The 23,061-nt window shown below is 37.4% G+C and overlaps 1 protein-coding gene across 1 annotated transcript in view; it reads right to left on the reverse strand.

The window, feature by feature from the left end:
- Positions 1–5,162: 5,162 nt before the first annotated feature.
- Skap2 (src kinase associated phosphoprotein 2) overlaps positions 5,163–23,061 on the reverse strand; it is a 171,378-nt gene continuing 153,479 nt past the window's right edge. Inside the window, exons 11-13 of the mRNA XM_005377444.2 lie at positions 21,938–22,050; positions 7,862–7,962; positions 5,163–7,454 (exon numbers count right to left, since the gene is read on the reverse strand). Coding sequence (XP_005377501.1) covers positions 7,870–7,962; positions 21,938–22,050 — 206 coding nt within the window. The 3' untranslated portion in view covers positions 5,163–7,454; positions 7,862–7,869. The remainder of the gene's footprint in view (positions 7,455–7,861; positions 7,963–21,937; positions 22,051–23,061) is intronic.

Below are 23,061 nucleotides of genomic sequence, written 5' to 3' on the forward strand. Positions count from 1 at the left end.
GAGCCACAACTGAGCGCTCAAAATCCTCCCCCTTCGCTTTTGGTGTGAAGGAGACTTTCTGTGTTTTGTTTTGATTATTGTTTCACTTTAGTACCTGTATCAGTCCTTCAGAAAAGTCATGTTTGACACGGTCATGGGTTTTTCAAGTCCCTTCAAATATAATTTCACTTAAGCCTAATTTCCACCACACAGAGAAGGGGGAGCAGGTGTCACGGGCATCCTGCAGGCATGGACACTCAGCGCAGGGCAGAGTGCATGTGGGAAGGAGGCTGCGGTTTGGAGCGACTCCAGTCTCTGTGGTTTTGTTTTCGGTTTGGATTTTTTTGTTTTTGTTCTTGTTGTTTTTTGCTCCTCACTCTCAGCTAAGCACTGTGTGGGTGTGACTCTGTCCCCCACTGAGGAAAAGTCTTTATTCCTACAGGGGTGGGGACCATTCCGAGCTCCCAGAATTGATAGCAGCTCTGTAAAGGACATTTATGTTATTCACACACAGCTCTCTGCTCCCTCATACTTGATTCAGTGACTGGAATATTTTGGAAATTTTTATAAAATATTCAATCCTCTTGTGGGAACCAATACTGAAATCTTTCAGCTCCCTTTCCCTCTGTGTATTTTAAGAGTGTATGTGTGTGTGTGTGTGTGTGTGTGTGTGTGTAAGAAATGAAGTCAGATGTGATAAAACTGAAGAACCTTTCCTTTTGTCTTCAGATACTGCTGGTGGCAAACTAATAAGAACTGCACCAAGGTTAACTTTACCTGAGGCTGTGCTTATCTGCTCTGTGTTAACATCCTGTTTTATTTAGACGATGAATCTACTTGGGAAAGACTATGTTGAATTCCGTGTTTGAAATGCTCCTCGCACACTGTTGGCACTTAAATGTAATTATTCAAAATGGAATCATTTAATTAGATAGAAAGAGAAATAGCAAGCCTGGAGACCATAATAAAGAATAAAGCAAATATGCTGACCAAATGAAGCAGAACAACAGCCACTCACAAGATAGCTATGTTTCAGTTCTTCAGTTCAGGACACAGATAACAGGATAGCCACACGGCTATACACTTTGCTTTTTCTGGATTCACAGAAAGCAGAGCATGCACAGATATCACACACTGGTAACTCTGTGAGGCCGTAAGAATTGCAGTGCCTCATGCCCCACGTGACTCGGCTCCTTGCAAAAACCTAAGAGGAGGAGGAGGAAGAGGAGGAGGAGGAGGAGGAGAAAAAAGTGGAACCAGAACGTGAAGACAGGGAGACACAGAGACACTATAGGCCACAGGGCTTGACCTGGAATTAGGAGGGTATAGGGTGCTCTGTGTGCTGGACACCAGTCAGATCTACATGGTGGGCAGCTGGAGATCAGGACAATGGAAAGTCAGTTACTCATCCGATGGAAACACGGTGTTGCCGGCAGCAGGCATGGAAACATTTCAAAGAACTATTCAGCAGAAAACAGCCCTTGGAATTTGAACACTGGTGCACCTATGTCTCTATGGCCAAGACAGCCAATAGTTTGGGGTACATTTTAGGCCATGACAGGGCTCAGTCTTACCTCCTCCTCTGGCTGAGTTCCAGAGTACAGATTGGACCTTCCCTGGCTGCTAATCTTCAGCCTCCAGTCATTGAGGTACAAAAAATTTATTAAAGAATTAATTCAAAAACAGAGCCCTGTACAGGCTCCTAGGTGGGTGACCAAGGAATAAAACCTCATGCTCTATTAATATCTAGTCCTTAACTACCAGACAGTCCAATAAAAATTCTTAAATAAATTCATATCTCAGGAAGACATGTCAGATATTGCCATCATTTGTTTACAAAATTATAAACATTTTATAATGAAGATTGTTCACTGATTATAAAGGGCTAAACAATTTAATAATCTTTAAAGTAGAAAGAAATCAAATTTAAAAACACCCTATCAATTAAAATCTATCTTCCCAAAACAAGTGTTAAGGCGGAAGTAGCTAGCTTTACAGCCCTTTCCCAGGGTTCCATGGCTTGCAAGTTTACTTGGGCTTAATGTTTGAGAAGGGAAAAGGTCATAGAAAAGGATCCACTTGACCTGCCGTCCTCTCTTGACTCTGCTGCCTGGGTTGACTTTCTATTTTCAGCCGGACTGAAGTTCCTGGACAAAAGTCTTCCTGCATTGAAGCTTACTCTCTGATGCGCACTAGCTTCTTTGGATTTGATATGGTCATCATGGTATGGTGAATTCAGCTCTCCAGAAGTCCGTTCTTGCACTAGTCTTTTCTCATGCTCCAGTCCATTTTACTGGAGTCATCAGCAGCAGCCAACAAGTAATTGTCGAGGGCTGACTGCATGCATAGAATAAAGCCGGCATGCACCACAGAACAGCACAGTTCCGTGGTACTGAATGCAGGCAGAAAGGTTGGATGTGACACCTGGCTAGGTAACTTTCTACTGAGACCTTTGGACTAACCACCTCCCCTCAGTTTCCTAAGCAGGGAAGTAAGAATAAGTAGCTCATGGGGTTGTTATGGAGATCAAATGAAAAGCATGACGAATCTTAAACATTCAGTACATGTCAGCTATTACTATTACTGTTTAAGCCATTCCATTGGGCTTGCATGATAGTCAGAGCACTTTTTTCTCCAAGGGCTACCCTGGGGACTGGGGGGCAGGGGGAGGCAGTATGTGGGAATCTGCTGATCTGTGGGAACTTTGTCCTCCTCTAAGGTTATTGTTTGTAACTGGCACACATTGGTGTCATTAATTTCCTCCTTTGAGAGTACCTGTGTGACACTTTCCTCAAATGAGAGGTAAATTGCTGTTCAAGCTTCATCTAGCACCTGTTTTTAACTCTAACAGGAGTGATATTTTTATATTATAAAGTTGAGGCCAATAAAGAGAAACAGACAAGCAAGTGCTGCACTATATTGCTTCTCTGAGTAACAGATAATAAAAAGGAAATCCATGAAAACAGAGAGAAGGGAAATACCTTCCAAGTTCCAATGGTAAGCAAGGCACTTAAGGATGGGCGCTGGGAGTAATTTCTATTTTCACACCTTGTGCTTATTCACAAGTGCTCTGGTGCATTCTCCTCCCAGTCCTTTTGTAAACATGACAGACCAAAGCTAATCGGGCTATGAGGAAGGCTACTTTGTGTATTTGGGATTCCTTTCATCTTGGGGACACAAAGCACTCAAATGAACATAATCATACCACTTTAAAGATATCAGGAGTAAAGGCTGGAAGAAAAGGACAAAAATGGAAGTATAACTGGTTTTGGCAACAACTATGAAAGTTCCCACTTTCAGAAATGTCCTCTTGATCTACCCAAGGAGCTGGCAAGAGTGCGTCCAAGACAGAAGATAGGAGCAGAGGCTCCTCTGACAGTTCCCATGGGATGTTCTGGAAACGAGGTGCCTACCCCAAGTTGCCTGGGTCACCTGTGCCTCTTTGAAAGAGTCACAAAGCTGAACACAGGGAATGGGGAAATGTCTAAAGACTATGTCACACCTCAGCTTTCTAATTACACTCTCCCGCCATCCGGTTACTAACAAATCCAACCCACTTGTTGATGGGAGTTATGGGAACTTGCTTCTAAAGACTCAGTAAAAGGGACTGACTTTTTTACTGAAAACATTCTTAGAAAGTGGGTGTACTAACCGTACAAAGACATTTTCTCTACCATGTATAGAGGTCAAACTCCTTTTTCTTAAGTCTCAGATCTTGAGCTATCATGGGTTGCTGCATGAGTTAAAAAACATTTACTGGGTGCATAGCCTATATTTTGTACCATGCTAGCACTAACTCACAGCTTTGTCTAGCAAGGGAATAGAATCTATGAGTAAAAACAACAAAAAGCCCCTCATTAGTATCATTAGACCATTAGTATCATTACATATTACTGTGATCATATAATCTTAAAAGTATTCAGCTCATCATGGCAAAATGCTATGCTATCAGGGATTCTGACAGAATTATTAAAGAACTCAGTGGTAAGGTAGCAGGTTTGTGAAAATGGGTTAAATTTGAGGCAGTCCAGAAATACCTTGTTTCCAATCTAGAGGACAAACTTTTATGCATTTGAATATAAACTAAATTTGTGGAAAGATATTGGAACACTATATAATTTCTCTGTATTTTTGAATACTCAGTATTTTACTAACAGATTAGACTATGTTTAACCATACATAATATATACATTATATACTCAATCTGAGCACAGCTGCACTTTCTTGATCATATTTTGATCTCTGATACCTTCTTCTTTACCATGTTGTTTTCTAATATGCTGACTATACTGTATTCAAGAAAAGTGATAACTACATAGTTGGTTTATAATTCCCATCAACAACTGAAGTACATCTGATTTATGTGCAATTTGGAAGAACTTTATTTGACTTCGAAATTCTCACACAATGCTTCCATCAGTCTTGCTGATGAAGTTCAAGCTTTTAAACTACACCCATATTAATGTGAACTTTCTAGTGGCTGAGTTACAAATCTGAATCTATAATATGCAACTCACTCCTGTTTTCTCATGTGACCCTAGAGAATACCAGAGTCTATGAAGTGAGCAGCAACACATTAGCAAATTACAGGAAAAACAGGAAATCAACAGAACTATGAGAAAGTGTTGACTGCAAACATTTTACAAATAATTGAATGAAAGCAGTACTCACTGTGAAAAGTTATATTCAAGGTGTTTGTACACTGATGGCAAAAACAAAGAACAAAACATGTATAGATTTTATAGATTTTACCTATAGATGGCTAAAAAGTGATTTTTCTATGATCCTATAATACTTTAGATAATTATCTGTAATTAAATTATGGTGAAAATAATCAGCTTCAAGGAACTATTCCAAACAATCGCTGGACTACATAACATTCTTTTTCATAAAAGCAAGTGTCATGTGCAGCAAAGTGGCAAACACAACGGAGTGATCTGTGGTTAAGTGTAGATCCTATAGCAAGGGAAGTCATTTGTATTATCTCTACTTCTTTGAATAAATTCAGATGACAGCCCTATTTCATTTCTTCATTCAGTGTGGAGGCCAGATGGCATTAGAATCATTTACTTCACCTTGTTGTGCTTAATTACTACAATCAACACACTATTTTCCAAATTAATCATAACAAAGTAATTTCATTAGTAACACAGCAGGCTGTTGAATTATTAGCATCATAACAGTTTGCAAACAATTAAACTTTATTTGAACCTTAAAAATTTGCAGAGTGGAACATTATTGTAAGATCTAATGGCAATAGAGTACAAATTCAGTACAGAGCAAATAATCAAGCAAAATGCTATATAAAATATGACTTACAATCACCTTTGAAAAAATTAGCTCTCTAACTGTTCATAGAAAAACAAATAAAAGCTCTAAGCAAACATAATGAGAACATAACAATTAGCATATTTTCTAACAAGCCATGTTGTTTGAATTCACATTAATGATATTATTATGATCTTGAAGAGTATGTAATATATTGTCAAGGGTGTAAGGAAAAGTTTCTCCCTGGTAGTATACAAATGATTTCATCAAATGAATATAAAGTAGTCATGAATTGAAAGTGACGATTATTTTTTCTGTCACTGCCATTTTACATCTTTTGTTTCCTTTCCCATCTCTTCCACCTATACGCAAGTGTAAAAAGAACAAAGGCCAGAGGAGCTCTGGACAGAAGTAACACCATATTTCTGTACTGTCACCATTCAAAGAGAGACTGCCTGGTTTTTACGTATTGGTCATCAGTTGGCAAAGGACTCCCTCTCCTGGATTAGCTGTAAGGAAGGCGGAAATCTCCCAAACACTTGCGCATTCCGGGCAAGCTTGGGTGGGGGAGGGGTGCCAAGGGCCGCTGTGTGCAATGACAAGCTGCTGCCATCTACTGGCGCAGGACTAAAAACTTCACTTAAATTTGAGGCACAAATCCTGTATCAACAAGCGAAGCAGCAATGCCCGGTGACAACAACTGCTTTTGCTTCTCAGTCACCCAGCTTTGCAAAACAGTCCACTATGATTTTCTTGAGCTATCTAACTTTTGCCAGTATGATTTCCACCTGTTTCAATGGTGACATATTAGGAAAAAGGTATCAACTATACATATGTCATTTCTGAAAACCCTCAACTTGATGTGTCAATATATACAAACTTGAGTTTACTCACAATTCCTAAAATTAGGCTTTTCCCCCTTACGTCTGAGACTGGATTATCATGACATTCAAGGGATAATTGTAAATTAAACACTCTAATATTGCCTGTAAACAGTTTTCGGCTTATTTGTATGTTGAGACTCTTTGATAAAGCAAAGATCTGAGAAGTTCAACAAAGCTAGTACTTGCTAAGTAATGATTAGTATTAGGAGATTATGTCTATTCCAAATAACAAGTCAGTATTGGATTTTGACATTTATTAAGCATTTAAAATACTTCTGATTTCAAAGCCCAGGGAAAGGTGATGATAAGATTCCTCAGCTCTCACTCCAGCAGCACTGAGTATAACTCAAGTGTCAGGTCACTGCTACCTCCTTGCTTTCGCCTGTTGGTACATGTTCCCGCTGTGATTTCTAACCTTTCCTCTCTGAACCTTTGTTTTCTTTTAAGTGTTCTAACAAATGCAGGGGAGATTCCAATCTGAAGTTCTGCTGATACAGTGGAATTTTAATAACATAACAATGATAAGAGTGCCTATTTATGTCTTCTTCTTTTGAGACTATTTTGAGATTGTTTACAACATTATGTAGTGGTAGAAGAGGGTTTCTTATGAATCTGTTATTCATTAAATTTAAATAGAACTGTGGTAGAAAGCATTGACAAATCCATCAACAAACCAAAATATCTGTTTCAGTAAAGTGCTCTGCACAAAAATGGTTCCGGTTTGCACTTGTACTTCAAGTGACAGCACACTTCCACTTGTAATTCCATTGCTTTTTCCTTTCTTGTGGTTACACTTAACAGGAAACAAATTTGCCAATTTGTAAAATTTCTTTCTCGAATCACATTACTACTATAAGAAAAATACTAAAGTAGATTATCTATAAAGCTTTGACATAAATATATTCTTTAGCACCTACCCAAAACTTGCATGACAATTTCAAATAAAATTCTATGGAATTATATATTACACTCTAAAAGTAACTGATGTCCAATGATTAAGTGAAATTACAATTCACACTAGAAGTAGCAATGACTATATGGTCCATATAAGATAGTAATGAATTCTTCAGACAATCAAACAGGTAAATAAAAACTGTAATACTTTGCAAAAACAGCAACAGGTATAACTTAACTGCCTGCATCTAATTTACATTAATACCCCTCATTTAATTTCACATCAGAGGACTATTTTAATGAACATCTATATAAAGTAATAGTCAAAGACATTCAACAAAACAAAGAAAGGTTATGAGCTGTCACTCGGGCATTCCTGAGGCTTCTAAATCAAAAGCATTTGCAGACAGTCAGAAGACTCTTCTTTTTCTGCAAGCAGAAAGGAAAAGCTGAGTTTTAATATTTTTCTTTAGGAGAAATGTTGATTTTTCTAGCTTAGAAAAGATTTACAATTCTAGTCAAGGAAAACTGAATATTTTCTCAACATTTTATCAACTTAGCTCCTTAAAAAGGTCACAAAAGTGTTTTATTAAAGAGGAGGACATTTGGGGAAACAGCTGGTTATTATCAAAGGAACTTTCTCTAAATATTCTATTCATTTCCAAAGTTAATTCTATGAAGGTATTTTTTAAATTAAAGATTAAACAAAAAAGATGTGGGGTACCATCTTTGTGTTATCAAAAAATTATAAAGACTTAAAAAGACAAAGACTCATAAGAAAGGGACCAAGAGAACATATGAGTTATAACAAGAGTACGGGATTAAAATGTACTTACCAGGACTCTCAAATATCATACATCTCCATTATGTAGGCTTTAGGCACCAAGCCAATGGCTCCCTTCATTTCTCCTACCCACCAGCCATATCTATTGTATTCCTAATTGAAAACAATATGCAATATTAACCTTTAGATTGGTGTAAGTACAATGTGGTTTGTATGCAACTTCTTAGAAATGTTATTTCTTTTTATAAAGTTACAAGAGCTTGAGCTGCAAAAGGAAACACTGTCATCTTTTTTGTTTCTAGACACTTTAAAAATGCTGTTAGGCAAAGATTTAAATTAATGTATGACACAAAGCCTGTTTATTACTCTGTAGAATACAGAGGCAGTCACTCACTCATGGTAAGAACCTGGAAAATGAAACTGCTTCAGGAAACCTGTTCTCTAGAGAAAGTCGGCCTCTCTCTCGCACTCTCTCTCTGTCTCCTTTCCCTCACTCTCCCTCCCTCCCTACTCTCTCTCCCTGTCTCTCCCCGTCACTATCTCTACCTCATGCCCCCTCCATAAGCCTAGGTCTATCTTTTATATATGTGCACCAGTGCCAGAGTCTATAAAGTTAAAGTCAGGATCCCAAAGGTTTATTTGCCTTGAAGAAGCTTATTATCTAACAAGGATAATTTTTTTGCAACAAACTACTTAACTTCTACTTAAACTTGTATGACCTGAAATGATTTAGAATGTACAGCCTTAAGTAAATCTAATATACACATTTTAAACAGATAAATCAGAGTAAGAAAATACTAATATAAAACAATTTGTTTTTCAAAATAACACACAAATAGATTCCTTCAGAATAACATGCCTAAGGCATTTATTGTTCCCTTTATTGATCATAAACCATATTATATAAGGATAGGTGGAAAGAATTTAAGCTGGTATTAGATTCACCCTTATAGTGGAAGATCAATAGGAAATAAAAGTACCTCAAGTTTTAAAGGCAAAATATTAATCTAGCTGTAAAAAAGAGTGATTGATGAGGCACTTCTACATTTACTTTGCAATGTGAGATAAACAAACCCGTGCCTCCTCTTCCTTCCCTTTATCCCCCATTGACAGACATACCACTGCTTTAGGCATAACAAACACTTTATAACCAGCCTCATATGTCTGCCAGATTGATTAATGTATTTTTATCTTAAATTTATTTATGTTTCGTGAGATACAAACAAAGTAAAATGAATCACAAGTTTCAAGAATAATATCTTCCAAAAGCAATACTCTGCACAAGCACTGTAGAGCCAAAATTTAATTTTTCATAGAAGATAAATTTTTAAAATCAATCCCCCAAGTAATTCAATAGGTTATGATTTTCCAGCATCTGAGTCATAGATAAATGTGCATATGCATGCTGAGTTACATGTGGGGAGGGAAGGTTACTACCACTACAGACTGAATATTTGTATTGATTAGCAAGCTACTGACCATTAGAAAGGAAAATTATGCACCTCTTCAATATAGTGTGGCTACAACAGCATGTATGTATTGATATATAGTCTACCAGTAGAGGGATCATAGGAGAAAATCTATAGGTGCTTTTTTAAACAATGGGCAGTGTTAGAATTAGGTTTATTAGAAGAACAAAGTGGAAGACTAACCCTGAACTTCTTATTCTAAGGAAGGCACAGTTCTGGCTCGGGGGGCAGCAGACTCAAGCCAGTAGGCTGAAAAGTTCACTCATAATACGAACTTAGTGGACAAAACTGTCTAAGCAACAAGAACACTCTGAGCCCAGAACTCGTTAATGATGAGTGTACTCTATGTAGAATATATTTATCAGAAGAAAATACTAACTCACTGAAAGCTATGATTAGCAGCCATTATATACTAATAGGTACCTAATAAAACTGCCCTTTTCAATTTTTAAGGCAATGAATATAATTAGAGCCTAATGCTTAGCAAAACAAAAGTACTTAACCTTCCATACACCAAAGGTCCATACTGTAAGTTGTCAAATGGATAATTAACAGGGTAGGTGTGAGTGTAAAAGCTCTTACCCAATGCCAGTCTTAGATTTTTCAAACTGATTATTTGACAAGATGAAAGGAACTCACCTTCTAACGGTAGATACAGAAAATATTTAGTGAGAGGACATATCACTGACCTAAACCTGCTTCCAGAGAATGGCCTTCAATATTAGTGACAATGTTTACATTCAAATCACAAGTCAGAAAGTTCATATGACTTTATAATAACTCTACTTTGTCAACTAAGGATACAATATTCTCAAAACCTAACTCACATCCACATTTAGGAACTGATTTTCATGAAATCACATTGACAAAGGACAGATGACAGGGAGAGAACTGAGAGAATTCACACTTAAGAGAATTCTAGACTATGGTAGACCAGCAAGGTTCACTAAGTAGAAAGCACAGTAGGAAACAGCAGGGAGGAGCTTATTCAGCTGTACACAAATTCCTTAAAAGTAACATTCAAGGAGAAAAAAATGCTACATTAGTATCTTAAATGCTTCATTTAATTTAAAACAATTAAAATTGTATAAAATACACACCTCATAGAAGTATTCTAAAATATCACAGATCTAAATCAGAGAAGGTAAAAACAAAAACCAGAATATTTATTACTTTACATTTGTAAAGAATTCCACATAATACTCCTGTGTGGAATTAGGAGATGAGATAAAATATGGGGAGGTAGAAATCTAGGAGGCAAATTTATGGATTTGTTCTGCAGCCATTAGAGTACTTCGACACGACTGCAAACACAGGAGCTTTCCTTCCATCATTACCATCCTCTGGATGGGCCTCCTGAGCCACATGAATCCCAATTAAACCATTTGCAGACTATAAATTGGAATGAGAATGCTTCTTGGAGTACCGTATTCTAAACTTCAGTCTGAAGATTCAACATCACACGAGGCCTCCTTTTGAAGAAGAAAATCAGCCTCTATTTGCCTTTCCTCCTTGCCGCCTCCAAACAAATGTGATTTTGAACGATATATTACTTACAGTAGAAAATAATGTGATCGATATAATTTTTCTTGCAGTTCACATGTATTGTTCTATGAAGTCATAGGTGGATATGAATGAATGAAGGAAGGAATGAATGAATCTCTCAAGCCTTACCATATTAATAAACAAACAAAAAAGAGACAAACCATACCAGGCTGCCATCTAAATCTTTGATAGGTTAAGAAGCATCATCTTTATGGCACCCGAGATCTCAGGTACAAGAAGGTCTGCCATCTGGTATCCCTCACCCTATTCAGCTCTTAACATCAACTGAAATGCTAACATAGGCAAGTGACTGTACTTCCGGAGAACTGATAAAATAATGAAGAGTCCTTTAATCTACAGGAAACCATTCTAGTCAATTTATAAGAAATATTGCATCCCTTTGTAGGACATGTAATTATTTTCTATTAATCATGTGCTATAAAGCTACATTATGCGGTTATTCTGTTATCACTAGAAAGAGGCCTGCAGTCAGCTTCTGACAGTGTTAGGTAATTACTAACACAAAGCTGCTTTCTCTTCCTGCAGTAATGCTATCAAGATCCAGAGGTGTAGTGATGCTTATTGTATAAAAATAGCACTCAAAAGAAATTCAATATCTGCAAAATGGATGGCTTCGAGGCAAAATGTAATGTGGCAGTCAAAGAAGCAAAAGACGCCAAATTTGCCCAATAATCCGAGAAAATAATAGTAAGGTGGCACTGAATGCTTGCAATCTAACTCCTGTGTTTTCAGTTCTTATGCCATGAAAATCACCTTATGTGTTTTACTTGACAGTTAAAATTTTAGGCCCCAATTATTATTTATTGAGCAATAAATTAAAGTGAGTGTGTAATAAGGCAGAAAAAAAGATTAGCTTTTTAGTTTTGATAAAGTGAAACACAGACTTTATTCAACACAATAGTAAGCATATCTCCATGTTTACTCATTAACTAAAGCTTCTCTCTCTGCTGGTGTATTATTTTACACTTAAATAAGGCCCCAACATTTACTTAAATCCTTTTCTGCACCATGACTCTAATTTCTCAAGTATGCTAATCCTCTTTCTGTAAACCATATGGGGAAAGAAAGCTGCCTTAACTGAAAAAAGCACTTCTGAGGTTTTGTGATGTACTAACCCTTCCAGACATACTGACATATTTGAAAGCAACAGGTGTCTCAAATGTTAAAAGCCTATGCATCCTTTTTCCAAACACTTATCTGCTTCAGAATATACTACCCTTTTTGTGGAAATGAAAGTGATTTTATTCACAAAATATAAAGTACAGTAAGTTGAAGAACCAGTGGACTTTATTATTATTTTCCAAGTACTGACTGTGATAATTATTCATAAACATTGTAATGTAATAGTGTGAAAACTAAGTTTTTTAAACACATAAATACTTTCTTGAAGGCTACCTCTTCAGCCTCTTCCTTTGTATTGTCTCTACTTGGAAATTTAAAAGATCATTCATTTCTCATATTTGCAGCACTTCCCAAGGTTCCCTTAATGAAGGCACCACAGAAACTTTGTGACACTTAGTTTCCGAACCCATTAAGTGAGGAAACTCACTCTCACCATCTGGAGGCCTCTCTGATATGTGATCACTACTCAGAAACCTGTTTGAAGAACTAAGTTTCCTGCTGGCTTACAGAAGTCAGCCTCATTATTTAATAATTTGCTGGGCAGGTTTGACACTGAGCTCCTTTCAGAATTACTATTTTTTTCCTTGCACTCTGTACTCCATTTTAATTTTTTTAAAATTAAATAAAGTTAATGGGAAAAATTAAAAAAAAAAAAAAAGAACAAAATCAACAAAAGGAAATTGGAACCAAAAAAGGGAAAACCTGAATCCCCCTCTTTTCCCAATCCCCCCCCCCCCCCTCAAACCCCCCTCCCCTCCCTAATCAAAAAACAATTCAACCCTACTTTCCCAGTTTTTTCTTTTCCCTTCCTCCCCCCCAGGTCCGCTTTCCTTTTGAACAATTTCTTCCTGTTTTATAATATCTACTATTTTGGTTCTTATCTACGCTTTCAGTTTCTCATACCAGAGAGATAACTGCAGTATTTACACATGAATCTGATTTATTTCACTTACAATTATGGTCTCAAGGCCCATCCATTTAGCTATAAATGTCTCAAGATATAATACATTTTTAGCAAAAGAGACAACAGAAAAGTAAGAAGGCACATAGTAAGAATTTTAATTCTCATATAACAAATTTTTATTTATATCCCACAGTCAAGATACATTTAAGTCAAATTCCTACAGTCAACAGTTACAACAGCATGGAGTGAAAACTGCTCCTCTGACTGATGACTGCCACAGTGTGGGCAAGGACAGATCAAGCCATGCTCAGCAGAGGGCAGCCTCTGTGCTCCATATATCTCACTCCCCCGATGAGGGACTCTCTGACTCTTCTGCGGTTTACTCACTCTGCGCTATTGAAACTGCCACCACTCCATATCAGACCACCCTCACCTCACCCTGCAGGACTGCTCTATCATCTCTGTCTCTCTGATCTTCCCAGAAACTGCCTTCATTGGATTACCCTGCTGCGTAAGAACTTTGATTAGCTCTCCACTGCATTCACTACAAAGTTCTCTTCTTGGTTTGCTGCTACCCTGCTAGAAACATTCTCCTGTCACTGCGCTGGCGTGTACAGTCCCACCGTCACCCAGCCCCATTCCTGCCTCTAGTTGTGGTGCTCCCTTCCCTGGGGAAGTCTCCCCTCCTTCAAAACCTGTCAAGGACCAAGCCCTGACTCAGGTCACTCCATTGTTATGAAAATTTCCCTGAATTATCCAATCCAGACTACACCTCTCATTTCAAGATGAGCCTTTATTCCTCAATGGATTTTATGCACATTAGTTTTATTCCTTCAAATAACATGAAAATGCAAGCTTACTGAAATTAGGAGAAGGCCTTACTCTGTATGCCTGCAGTGCCAGATGTGTAAAAAGTACAGAATGATGAAATGGACTCAGTCTTTATTTTGAACGATGCACTGCTTGACCTTCCTATAATTCTTTAGGATTCACAATTTCTAGTAGAATATCTTTTCCTTTGTGCATACTAGATATACAAGAATAAATAACCAAACATTTGTTCTGAAGTAAAGTACCTGTGCAAGCTTAGCTGTGCAGTCTGAAGTGTGACTCCTATGGAAGGCAGGCTGTTGCCCAGCAGGATTGCAAGGTGCTGTGTAGGATGGCTTGTCTAAAGAGCTTAAATCTCATCTGCAGAAAGAGAGGTATTCTGTCCCTTTGAAACTGGGTCAGAATAACTTCATTTCTTGGAAGAAGTTAAGTTGAATTATTTGTAAGCAGTGAAGAGGTTAAAACAGAACCCTGCAAAGGCAGAAACACTGTGGCCAGTACAACGGAACATCTGCTGGGTTTTTGACTCCTTGTTTTTCTTAAGATTATCATTTCAAAAGATCCAGCTACTGTTAACTAGGTAGGCAACCTCGGGCAAATCCCAAATTCACTATGGATGGAATCTCTATACTTAAGTTGCTCATTGAGATTTTGCAAGGAGGGGCTGGGGATTTAGCTCAGTGGCACACCACCTGCCTGGCAAGTGTGAGGTTGTGAGTTTGATCACCGGTACGGGCGGGGGGTGGGGGGAGATTTTACATACAGTTACATACTTAATATAAATTGGTAAAACTACTATATATTTGGATCCTCACAGAATTACCCTTATTAAATCTTCTGTTATATTTACTATAAAATTTTTTTGTTCAAGTCACTACCTGCCACTCTAACACTACCTGCCACTCTAACACTTATTAGAAGTTGATGATGGCAGATAATCAAGGCAGACTCTAAAAATTCATGTGTGAATATATTCTTAAAGTAACTAGTTCTGGGAAAAGCCAAGATCCCTGTTTTATGATTAAAAGGATTTATTAGCTCCCTTTTTCTCTCTTTTTTGGGTTGGGTGCCAAGAAGCTCAGTGTCAAGGCCAAAGTTCAGGTGCAGAAACTCCATTGTCTTTCTTTTTTCTTTTTCTTTTTTCTTCTTTTTTGGGACAGGGTCTCGTTATGCAGTTCAGGCTGGCCTTGACCTCACTTGGTAGCCCAGGCTGGTCTTGAACTCACAATGATCCTCCTGCCTCAGCCTCCCGAGTGCTGGGATTACAGGTGTGCGCCACCACGCCCGGCTCTCCATTGTCTTTCAAGGTTACCAAAGGATAAGTACTTTTTCTCTTGGTTTTAAAATCTATTTTTGGGCTGGGGATTTAGCTCAGCGGCAAAGCGCCTACCTGGCAAGCGCAAGGTCGTGAGTTCAGTTCCTGGTACCAGAGAAAAACCAAAAAAATAAAAAAATTAAAAAAAATAAAATCTATTTTCTCCCATTATGTTAAGGCTTAATTTCTTTACCTATAAGTAAAAGGCTAGTACTAAAGTTCCCTAATTCTATGATTCTATCGCTCTTTTGGAAGTCAGGATTGTTCCCTTTTTACTGTATTTTGTTAAGTGCTTATTAAACATCTTCCATACTGTTAGGCACTGTAAGTACAAAAATACACAATGTCTACTTCATTCAGATTTTAGAGAGAAGGGGAAACAGATAAGCATCACACTAAATGCTGAATGAGAGAAGCAATGTGTAAAAAGAGAAGCAGCTAATTCTGTGATAAGATCTTGGAGGCTGTATGCAGAAAGTGACAGGTGGGCTGAAATACCCACAGGCAGGACAGGGAAAGGGGCAATGCACAGTGTGCGGAAAGGCCTGGAGAGGGGAACCAACGTGCTGTTTTGAGTGAGGAGCAAGTAGGTGAGTGCGCGCTACGGGGGAAGACATGGGGCAGCGGGCTTAAGATGAAGCAAGTTGGAAAAGTCAGGTTGATTTGGCTTCTGTGTTTCTCTGGCTGCTGCCACTTGCAAGGTCAAGAAAGAGAAGTGATCTTGAGTGACTGGTGGTCTGCTAGCTCTATGCTCCCCTTTCTATTTACTACACGAGCATTCTTCTGGATAGCGAAGCATTTAAATATCCACTGGGTGAATAAACTGTCTCCAAACATGAAGTCTTAGCTCAAACTCTATTTCCTTATGAATCTTTCCTTAATTACTTCAGGCTTTACTGATCTCCCTCTCTTTAAATTTTTCTTAATCCACAGTCTGTCTCTCTCTACTCTCTAATGCCTAATAATTTTCCTAGAACATCTAGTGTCAAATTCTAAGGGAGTGAGGAAGGGGACATCTCAAAAGAGTGACAGTGTGCTACACACATTTAGGAAGTTCTGCTTTTCAGGTGCGGGTGAGGTGGGCACAACATAAGAAATCAGGCTGTTCAATTTAGAATTTGAAAAGAAAATCAATGTAGTGCTTTCATTGAAGGTTTCATTTCACTTCTGGCAAACTCATGTTCTGGGCTGAACTAAACCATGCAGGCCTGCAAAACAGCCTCTTCCAGCCCCTTCTACTCGCCTGGCCGCTGGGCATGGCCCTCTGGCTCTTTCTCTACTTTTCAAGCCACTGCCCGGGCTGAGCCCACCAGCCCCTTTCCTCATTTTACGTAAGAGAAAACAAGGAAGACCTTAAGCATGCTGTCTGATAACATGACAAGAAGTATCCTAAGAGTGGAACTACAGCAGAATGTTTTCTGACATGGTGCTGTAGCCATAAGCTGTTTTCTCCTGACCAGTGCGAGGCAGGTACTAAGGAAGAGATCAGCTGGTTAACGGTTCCACTGTACCCTTGCTCCCAGCATCCACACTGACAGCACAGACACTAAAAGCCCTCAGAGCCAATCAAATGCAGTCACAAGAATACTGCTCCTCCTTCCTAAGAGGCTACACACTATGGTAACACTTGGGAACTAGTTCAATGTCAATAATGCATGTCCTGTAATGAGAGGTCTCTGTTACCCTTCAGCAATTGGGCATGCTATTGTGGCACCCTGGGTCATACGAGCACGAATGAAAGCTAAAATAGCTAAAAGGAAACTTGTTATTTCCCTCTGCCAGTAGAGATCAGCAAGATCTTTACTTCACTCATTTTCACAGGTTTATGGGGGGGGCACAGTACTAAATCTTTTCTATTTTCATAATGAAAAGCAAATAGTCAATGACTGCCATTATTTATCAGTCACTGGAAAAAGTCAATCAAGCAGATAAGATATAAAAGGAAGTACTGCTTCGAACTCAAACCAATAAACTCTAACAAAGTGCCTTTTATTGTGTATTAGTGATGACTATTTTACTATTTAACCTACATTTCCTGTTTTTGACAATATTTCTTAAAAAGGCTACAAAGCTAAAGTCATACATGCCCTCGACTAAATATTATAGAATCCTTAATGTTCTTATTTTTCTTTTAGAATCAAATAGAGTTGCTTGCCTTTTTCCTGCCAAAGTATAGCTCATCTGTTATTAAGTCTCTAAAAATAATTTTCTGCTTTAAAAATAAGGATAAGAATGTGGTTAACAGTTTACCCTGAATACAGATTGAAAGATAAACTACCAGAGGATGTAAATCCGTAACAGCAAGGCAGGATATTTAAACAAAGAGGAATGCAGGGATATGGAGGAGGCCTACTACTCTGTGATCTGGATCCTGCTACTGAAATTACAAAATTTTCATAAACATGGTTCTAGGAAAATACCAGTAACTGCAATATTATGCCCATGGTTTGGGGGAAATAAAAGTGAGACACAAACTGATAAAATATTTTGGCATGATTCTAAATAACCTGTTTCTTAAAAAAAAAGTTTTAAACACTTAATTGGATGTTTAAAAAATTACTGGAGATTTTATTTTATTTTATTTTATTTTGGTTTTTCTCCGGTACCGGGAACCGAACTCATGACCTTGCGTTTGCCAGGCAGGCACTTTTGCCGCTGAGCTAAATCCCCAGCCCCTACTGGAGATTTTATACCTCCAATATAACTTTCCCCCATCAAATGAATCTGAAACCGTGCCTGTATTTCAGGGTTAGTTCACTAACAACATAGTTGTTGTTAGAATCACAAATTTTACCTTCATCTGCCCCTGAAAATGTGCTTTTTTGTTTATTAGGAGAAAAAAAAATTTCTAAATGTCCATGAACTACTGAAGCACTTATATTAATACATAAAAAAGCCAGTGGCAACTCTATACGAAAATAACCATAGAACAAAAAGTTACTGGATCTCCTTTTAGGCAAGCAGTATTTAGATTTATTATTAGTGAGGTTCAAAGGTGATAGCTAAGAAAATGCCTGGACACTTTGAAGGAGGGGCTAGCTCAGCCAGAGGTCACATGACAGCTAAGTGAAAAATATTAAAAAGGAAGGGGGAAGGGCAGCGTCTGCCTGTTCTTTATTATAATACTTGATTTGCACTGAATGAGATAGGAGACATGAGATAGGAAAAACAAATAAAATAGAATAAAATAAATCCTCAGATTTGTGTAACTCTCAAAAGACGCCTATCTTGCCACTCCATCAAGCATTCCTTGTAAAACAGAGGATGGAATTTTAAAATAAAACTGTAATTCCTTAGTGATTTTTTAAATGAAGACAGCCTAGTCCCCAAACTACTTAAATGGTTTTTTTCCTGCCATTACATTACAAAATTAAAACACTTTTCATTATAATTTGTAATTCTTGACTTTGCTAAATGTTTATTTATATTGAAAGAATGCACCTTTTATTAAACTATTTTGCATTGCTTTTTTGGAAAAGGATATTTTCAGAATTACAAACTTGTAGATCAAATCAGTGATAGTTTAGTATTTCAACCTATAAATCAGTTCATCACTAAGAGCAAGTTACATTTCCTTAAAATCTTTTCAATGATTTCATTTAATAGAAAAGTCATAGCATTGATTTCTTGGCTAAGTACACGTTTTCTATGTCTTCACAAATATGTTAGGTTTCTTAAAATGTATTCTTCCTTATGCATATAATTTCTACATTTAACTCAAAATGCTGAACAAAATTTTTCATGATTAATGCTAATACTTTATTGACATGAGATAGAAAAGTAATAACCTATAGCTAGATTTAAAGTCGAATTAATGACACCATTTTGATTGTGTACATTAGCTGCAATTACTTGCACCACTCATTCTGAGCCACTAGATGGTGTAAAAAAATAAATTAAAATGGTAAAATTTCATCCCATCACCACAAAATCCAAATATAACTCCAAGAAAGATTAAACAAATTCTTGGGCATATAACAATGCTACCAATTTCTAGTTAATTGTACTTAAAAAAAAAAAAAAAAAACTACCAGTACGTAACATTGACTCTATCTTCATCTAAAAACAAGCCCATTGAAAACAATTTTTTGTTCTCTTTTACTAGAGGCCTTGCATTCTTTTTTGTTTTGTTTTGTTGTGTTGTGTTGTGTTTTTTGTGACAAGGCCTCTCTGTGTCATTCAGGCTATCCTTGAATTTACTATGTAGTTCAGGCTAGACTCAAACTCCTGGTGATCCTCCTGCCTCGGCCTCCTGAGTGCTGGGATTACAGGTATGTGCCACCACTCCCAGCAAATTCTTATGTTATAATACTAGGCATTCAAAATCAGTTATTCATGTACTAAGTGAATTTATCGCATCAACTTCTGGACTGTGTTTGCCAAAGTTTTGATAAAACTAGAAAGACGTACCAATATAAGCTTATTCGGGATCTTCCAGAGATTTCTATCTGAATTTGCCCAAAGCAAGATGGAGAAATAAGGATCTTCACAAACATATACTCAACTCCAAAGCAACTAGACTAGCAAAGCCAACACACCCATACACGGCTCAGAGGTTCACATACCACCAGACACAGCTTAGTGCCCTTCTTTTCACCTTCAGCAACCCTCACCAAGTTGATGCTGCCATGTCCACACCCGGGCTACTGTGCATTCAATCATACAGCCAGTGGTGATGTGTGCTGGCTCGTAAGGTCTTAATTTTTGTTTCTTTCTTGGCTAAATTTTAAAAAACCCATGTTAAAATACCCACCTCTAATGAAATAATGGTGGTGGCAAAATGACTGATAGTAGAAATACCGTATTTTTGTTCTCCCAAATAGCTTTAAAAGATTTTGGGTGGCAGTAAATGTTTCCTATGAGCTGGACCACCCCAGCTTCAGTTCTACGATCAGGCTTCACACATACAAGTACAGTCTCCACCAAACAGGTTTGGAAGAACATGAGCTTCCATCCCTAGGACCCTAAAACTATAATACATACCTGTGATTATACTTTCAGTTTCACGTGGACAGAAAATGATGTGCTGAAGCAAAAGTGGAAGATAAGCTCTGGGAACTGTGCTTGCTTATTCTGGGGAAGGTGCTCTACCCAGGCTTTCAGTGACAAAGATTATCTGATTCATAAAGAACGTTCTAGTTTACCAGGGCTTTACAAGCTTCATATTTGCAAAAGCAGTGGGATAAGTGTACAGCAATCACCCCTACCACCTGAAATTTCAAGCAGAAAATCATCAATCTTTTAAGTTTATATATACTCGCAGCCAAGTTGGTTAAAGAAACTTTAGCCAAGTAAACTTAGTAGTGATTCCAAAAAAGTTACTTGATAAGAACTGAAACTCATCAGTTTGATTTCTATATTCAGTAATTAACTCAGAAAGCTGTTGTCTTAACTCAGGACAATTAAATGCTCAATAACAGGCTTAATTAAGAGTTTTAATGTGGATCTGGCTATCTACAGCTCCCAAGGACTGAACACATCTTTCTGGGAATAACAACCAAAAACACTCTGCTAACAAGCAGAAGACTGAAAGAATTAAATGATAAGGCTTAGCTTTGGGCATCTTAAGCACTAATTACCATAGCTGTCTTTACTTACTCATTATTAAGTATTTCTTTCTCCAGCAATCTTTAGGTGCTTACACTGCATTCCTTTTGGATTTCTGGTGCCTTAAAATGGGTCCCAGCATATTGTAGGTGTTTTACGTTCACTTCAAATTAAACAGAAGGAGGAAAGAAGGAAGGAAGGAAGGAAGGAAGGAAGGAAGGAAGGAGGCAGGGAGGGAAGAAGGGAGGAAGAAAGGAAGGAAAGAATGGCAGGGGAAAAGAAGAAGGCAAAAAAAAACCAGAGAAAAAAGCACTAGACTTGGGAGTCAAGATATCTACACCAAGTATGGGCTCTGGCTCTCTTTTGAGCTACGTTCCCTTATGTGTAAAACCAAGAAGAGATGATTGTTGCTAAAACCAAGAAGAGATGATTGTAACTCAAATGTTCTATAATCATCTTTTATGATTTTATACACTAGCCATTCTAGTATTAAAATTCAATACGACTTTATTTCCAAATTCCTTTCATAGACAAATAACATTAGCTCTCTGAAATATCCAAAATATTTCTCTAACCAAGAAGGCACACTAAACTCTTAGACTTATAATTTATTCAACATTTTTTACTTATATTTAAATTGTTTCCATGTATCATTTGTTTCTAAAATAGCCTCACAAAGTAGACAAAGTATGATTTTTAATTCCCATATAACAGTAGGAGAAAAAGGATGAAAATTAAGAGTATGTGCAAATATTATCAGAAATATAATCTGATTTTTAGACTTGTGCATTCTGAACAATCCAGTAGCTTAAAAAGGACAGAGATTTTTAAATACATAAAGATGAGTTTAAAACAACATACTGTGCCATTCTGTTTACAAATATAGTGTGTTAAACTTACTTAAACCTGTCTGAATAGAAAAGCACTGCTCTTAAATTGTCGGAACACTCAATATATTTACATAAAGATGAAAACCTTGTTCTATAAACAGTGTTTCCAGTAGTGAATGGCATACAAACTTAGAATAAGCACAGAGAAGAATAAAAAGGAAGAGGAAAGAAAAACATAATAAATAACCTAATACCTTACAATGTTAACTTTCGCCTAAGTATATTGTTTCTGGAGAAGCAGTGGGGGATGTGAGCCAAGGCTGAAGCAAGAGGTAAACACACTGTTAAGTTGAATCCTGTTATCTGATTGTTTAAATTTTGATTATATTTCACTTGACAAAATAATTAATTATTGTGAACTCCCAATTGTTAACAAGGACCTAGAAGAATTCTAACTGGCATTTTTCCCTACTGTTATAAATCCAAATGCATAAAAATCAAACTGTGTGCTTCCCTTCTACCGCTGTCATTTCTACTCTCTTACCTTGCTGAGAATGTAAATCACATCACCACGCTTAAATGACAACTCATCAGAAAGAGCTCCTGTACAGTCCCACAAACCTTGGTAAAAATTGGCATAGTCTGTGCTCTTATCTCCTAGAAAAAAGAAATGGAAAGTATGACTTAGAGCTTGAACCATATAAATTAAAGGACCACTCCAGACCACCAAAATAACCTAGCTTGAGTTAATGAATATTTTATTATATCCAGATGAGAATCCTAGTTCTGCCTTTTAATTAAGATAATTTTCAAAAAGACCTAATTTTATTGTCTTTTTTCCTTTTCTGCCTTTCACCTACAGCCTCTAGTTGCAGCACGTTCTCATCAAAACAGCACCTACATGTTGCTCCCCGCTATTTTCTATAAAAACCTCGCCATTCACAGCGTGTTTTGAAGAGAAGTCTGCCACTCATACTGCACAATGACCAATGGCCATGGAATGGGACAAACAAATTGTGAACTAATCACCTTGAAGAATTTGAGACACTTCAAAAAAATAACAGTCATAAAGGAGCTAATCCAGAAATATAAATCCCAAACTAAGAAACCAATGTTTTAATCCTAAAACCCCAAACTGGGTAAAGAACATAAAGTGAAAGTAATACAAAAGTTAGCTGCAGCTCTTTCAGGGGGGCAGGATTTATATCCAAAGCCTCTAACACATTGTAGCACCTTTAAAATTGCCAATGCTGAAGCTGCATTTTTCACCAGATTTTTGTCAGCTATAGTTTAGGACATTAGGCTCTGAATAAACATGCAACATGCACTGGAATTATCAGCTCATCCTTCTACTAACATAAGCACAATGGATGCGATGTGCTCAAACTGCCATACAGACCATTAACTGATTGATTATTTAGTGCTCTCCACTCTGTAATACCACAATAAACTGGGTAATAAATGCTTTGTCACTTATACAATGTGGGTCTCCTGAAATGCAGCACAGAGTTAAATACACTGGATGCTTTTGTTACCGAGAACTATTTCCTGTTTTTAATTTCACGATAATTGAGTTTTGATGAGTTAACGCAAAAAGAATGCAAGTAATATCAATAAGATGTCCGTGTATTCACTGGCCAGGCAGAACACATAAGCGCTGACAACTTC

The sequence above is a fragment of the Chinchilla lanigera genome, unplaced genomic scaffold (assembly GCF_000276665.1).
Source record: "Chinchilla lanigera isolate Chin_1 unplaced genomic scaffold, ChiLan1.0 scaffold00009, whole genome shotgun sequence".
NCBI lineage: Eukaryota > Metazoa > Chordata > Mammalia > Rodentia > Chinchillidae > Chinchilla > Chinchilla lanigera.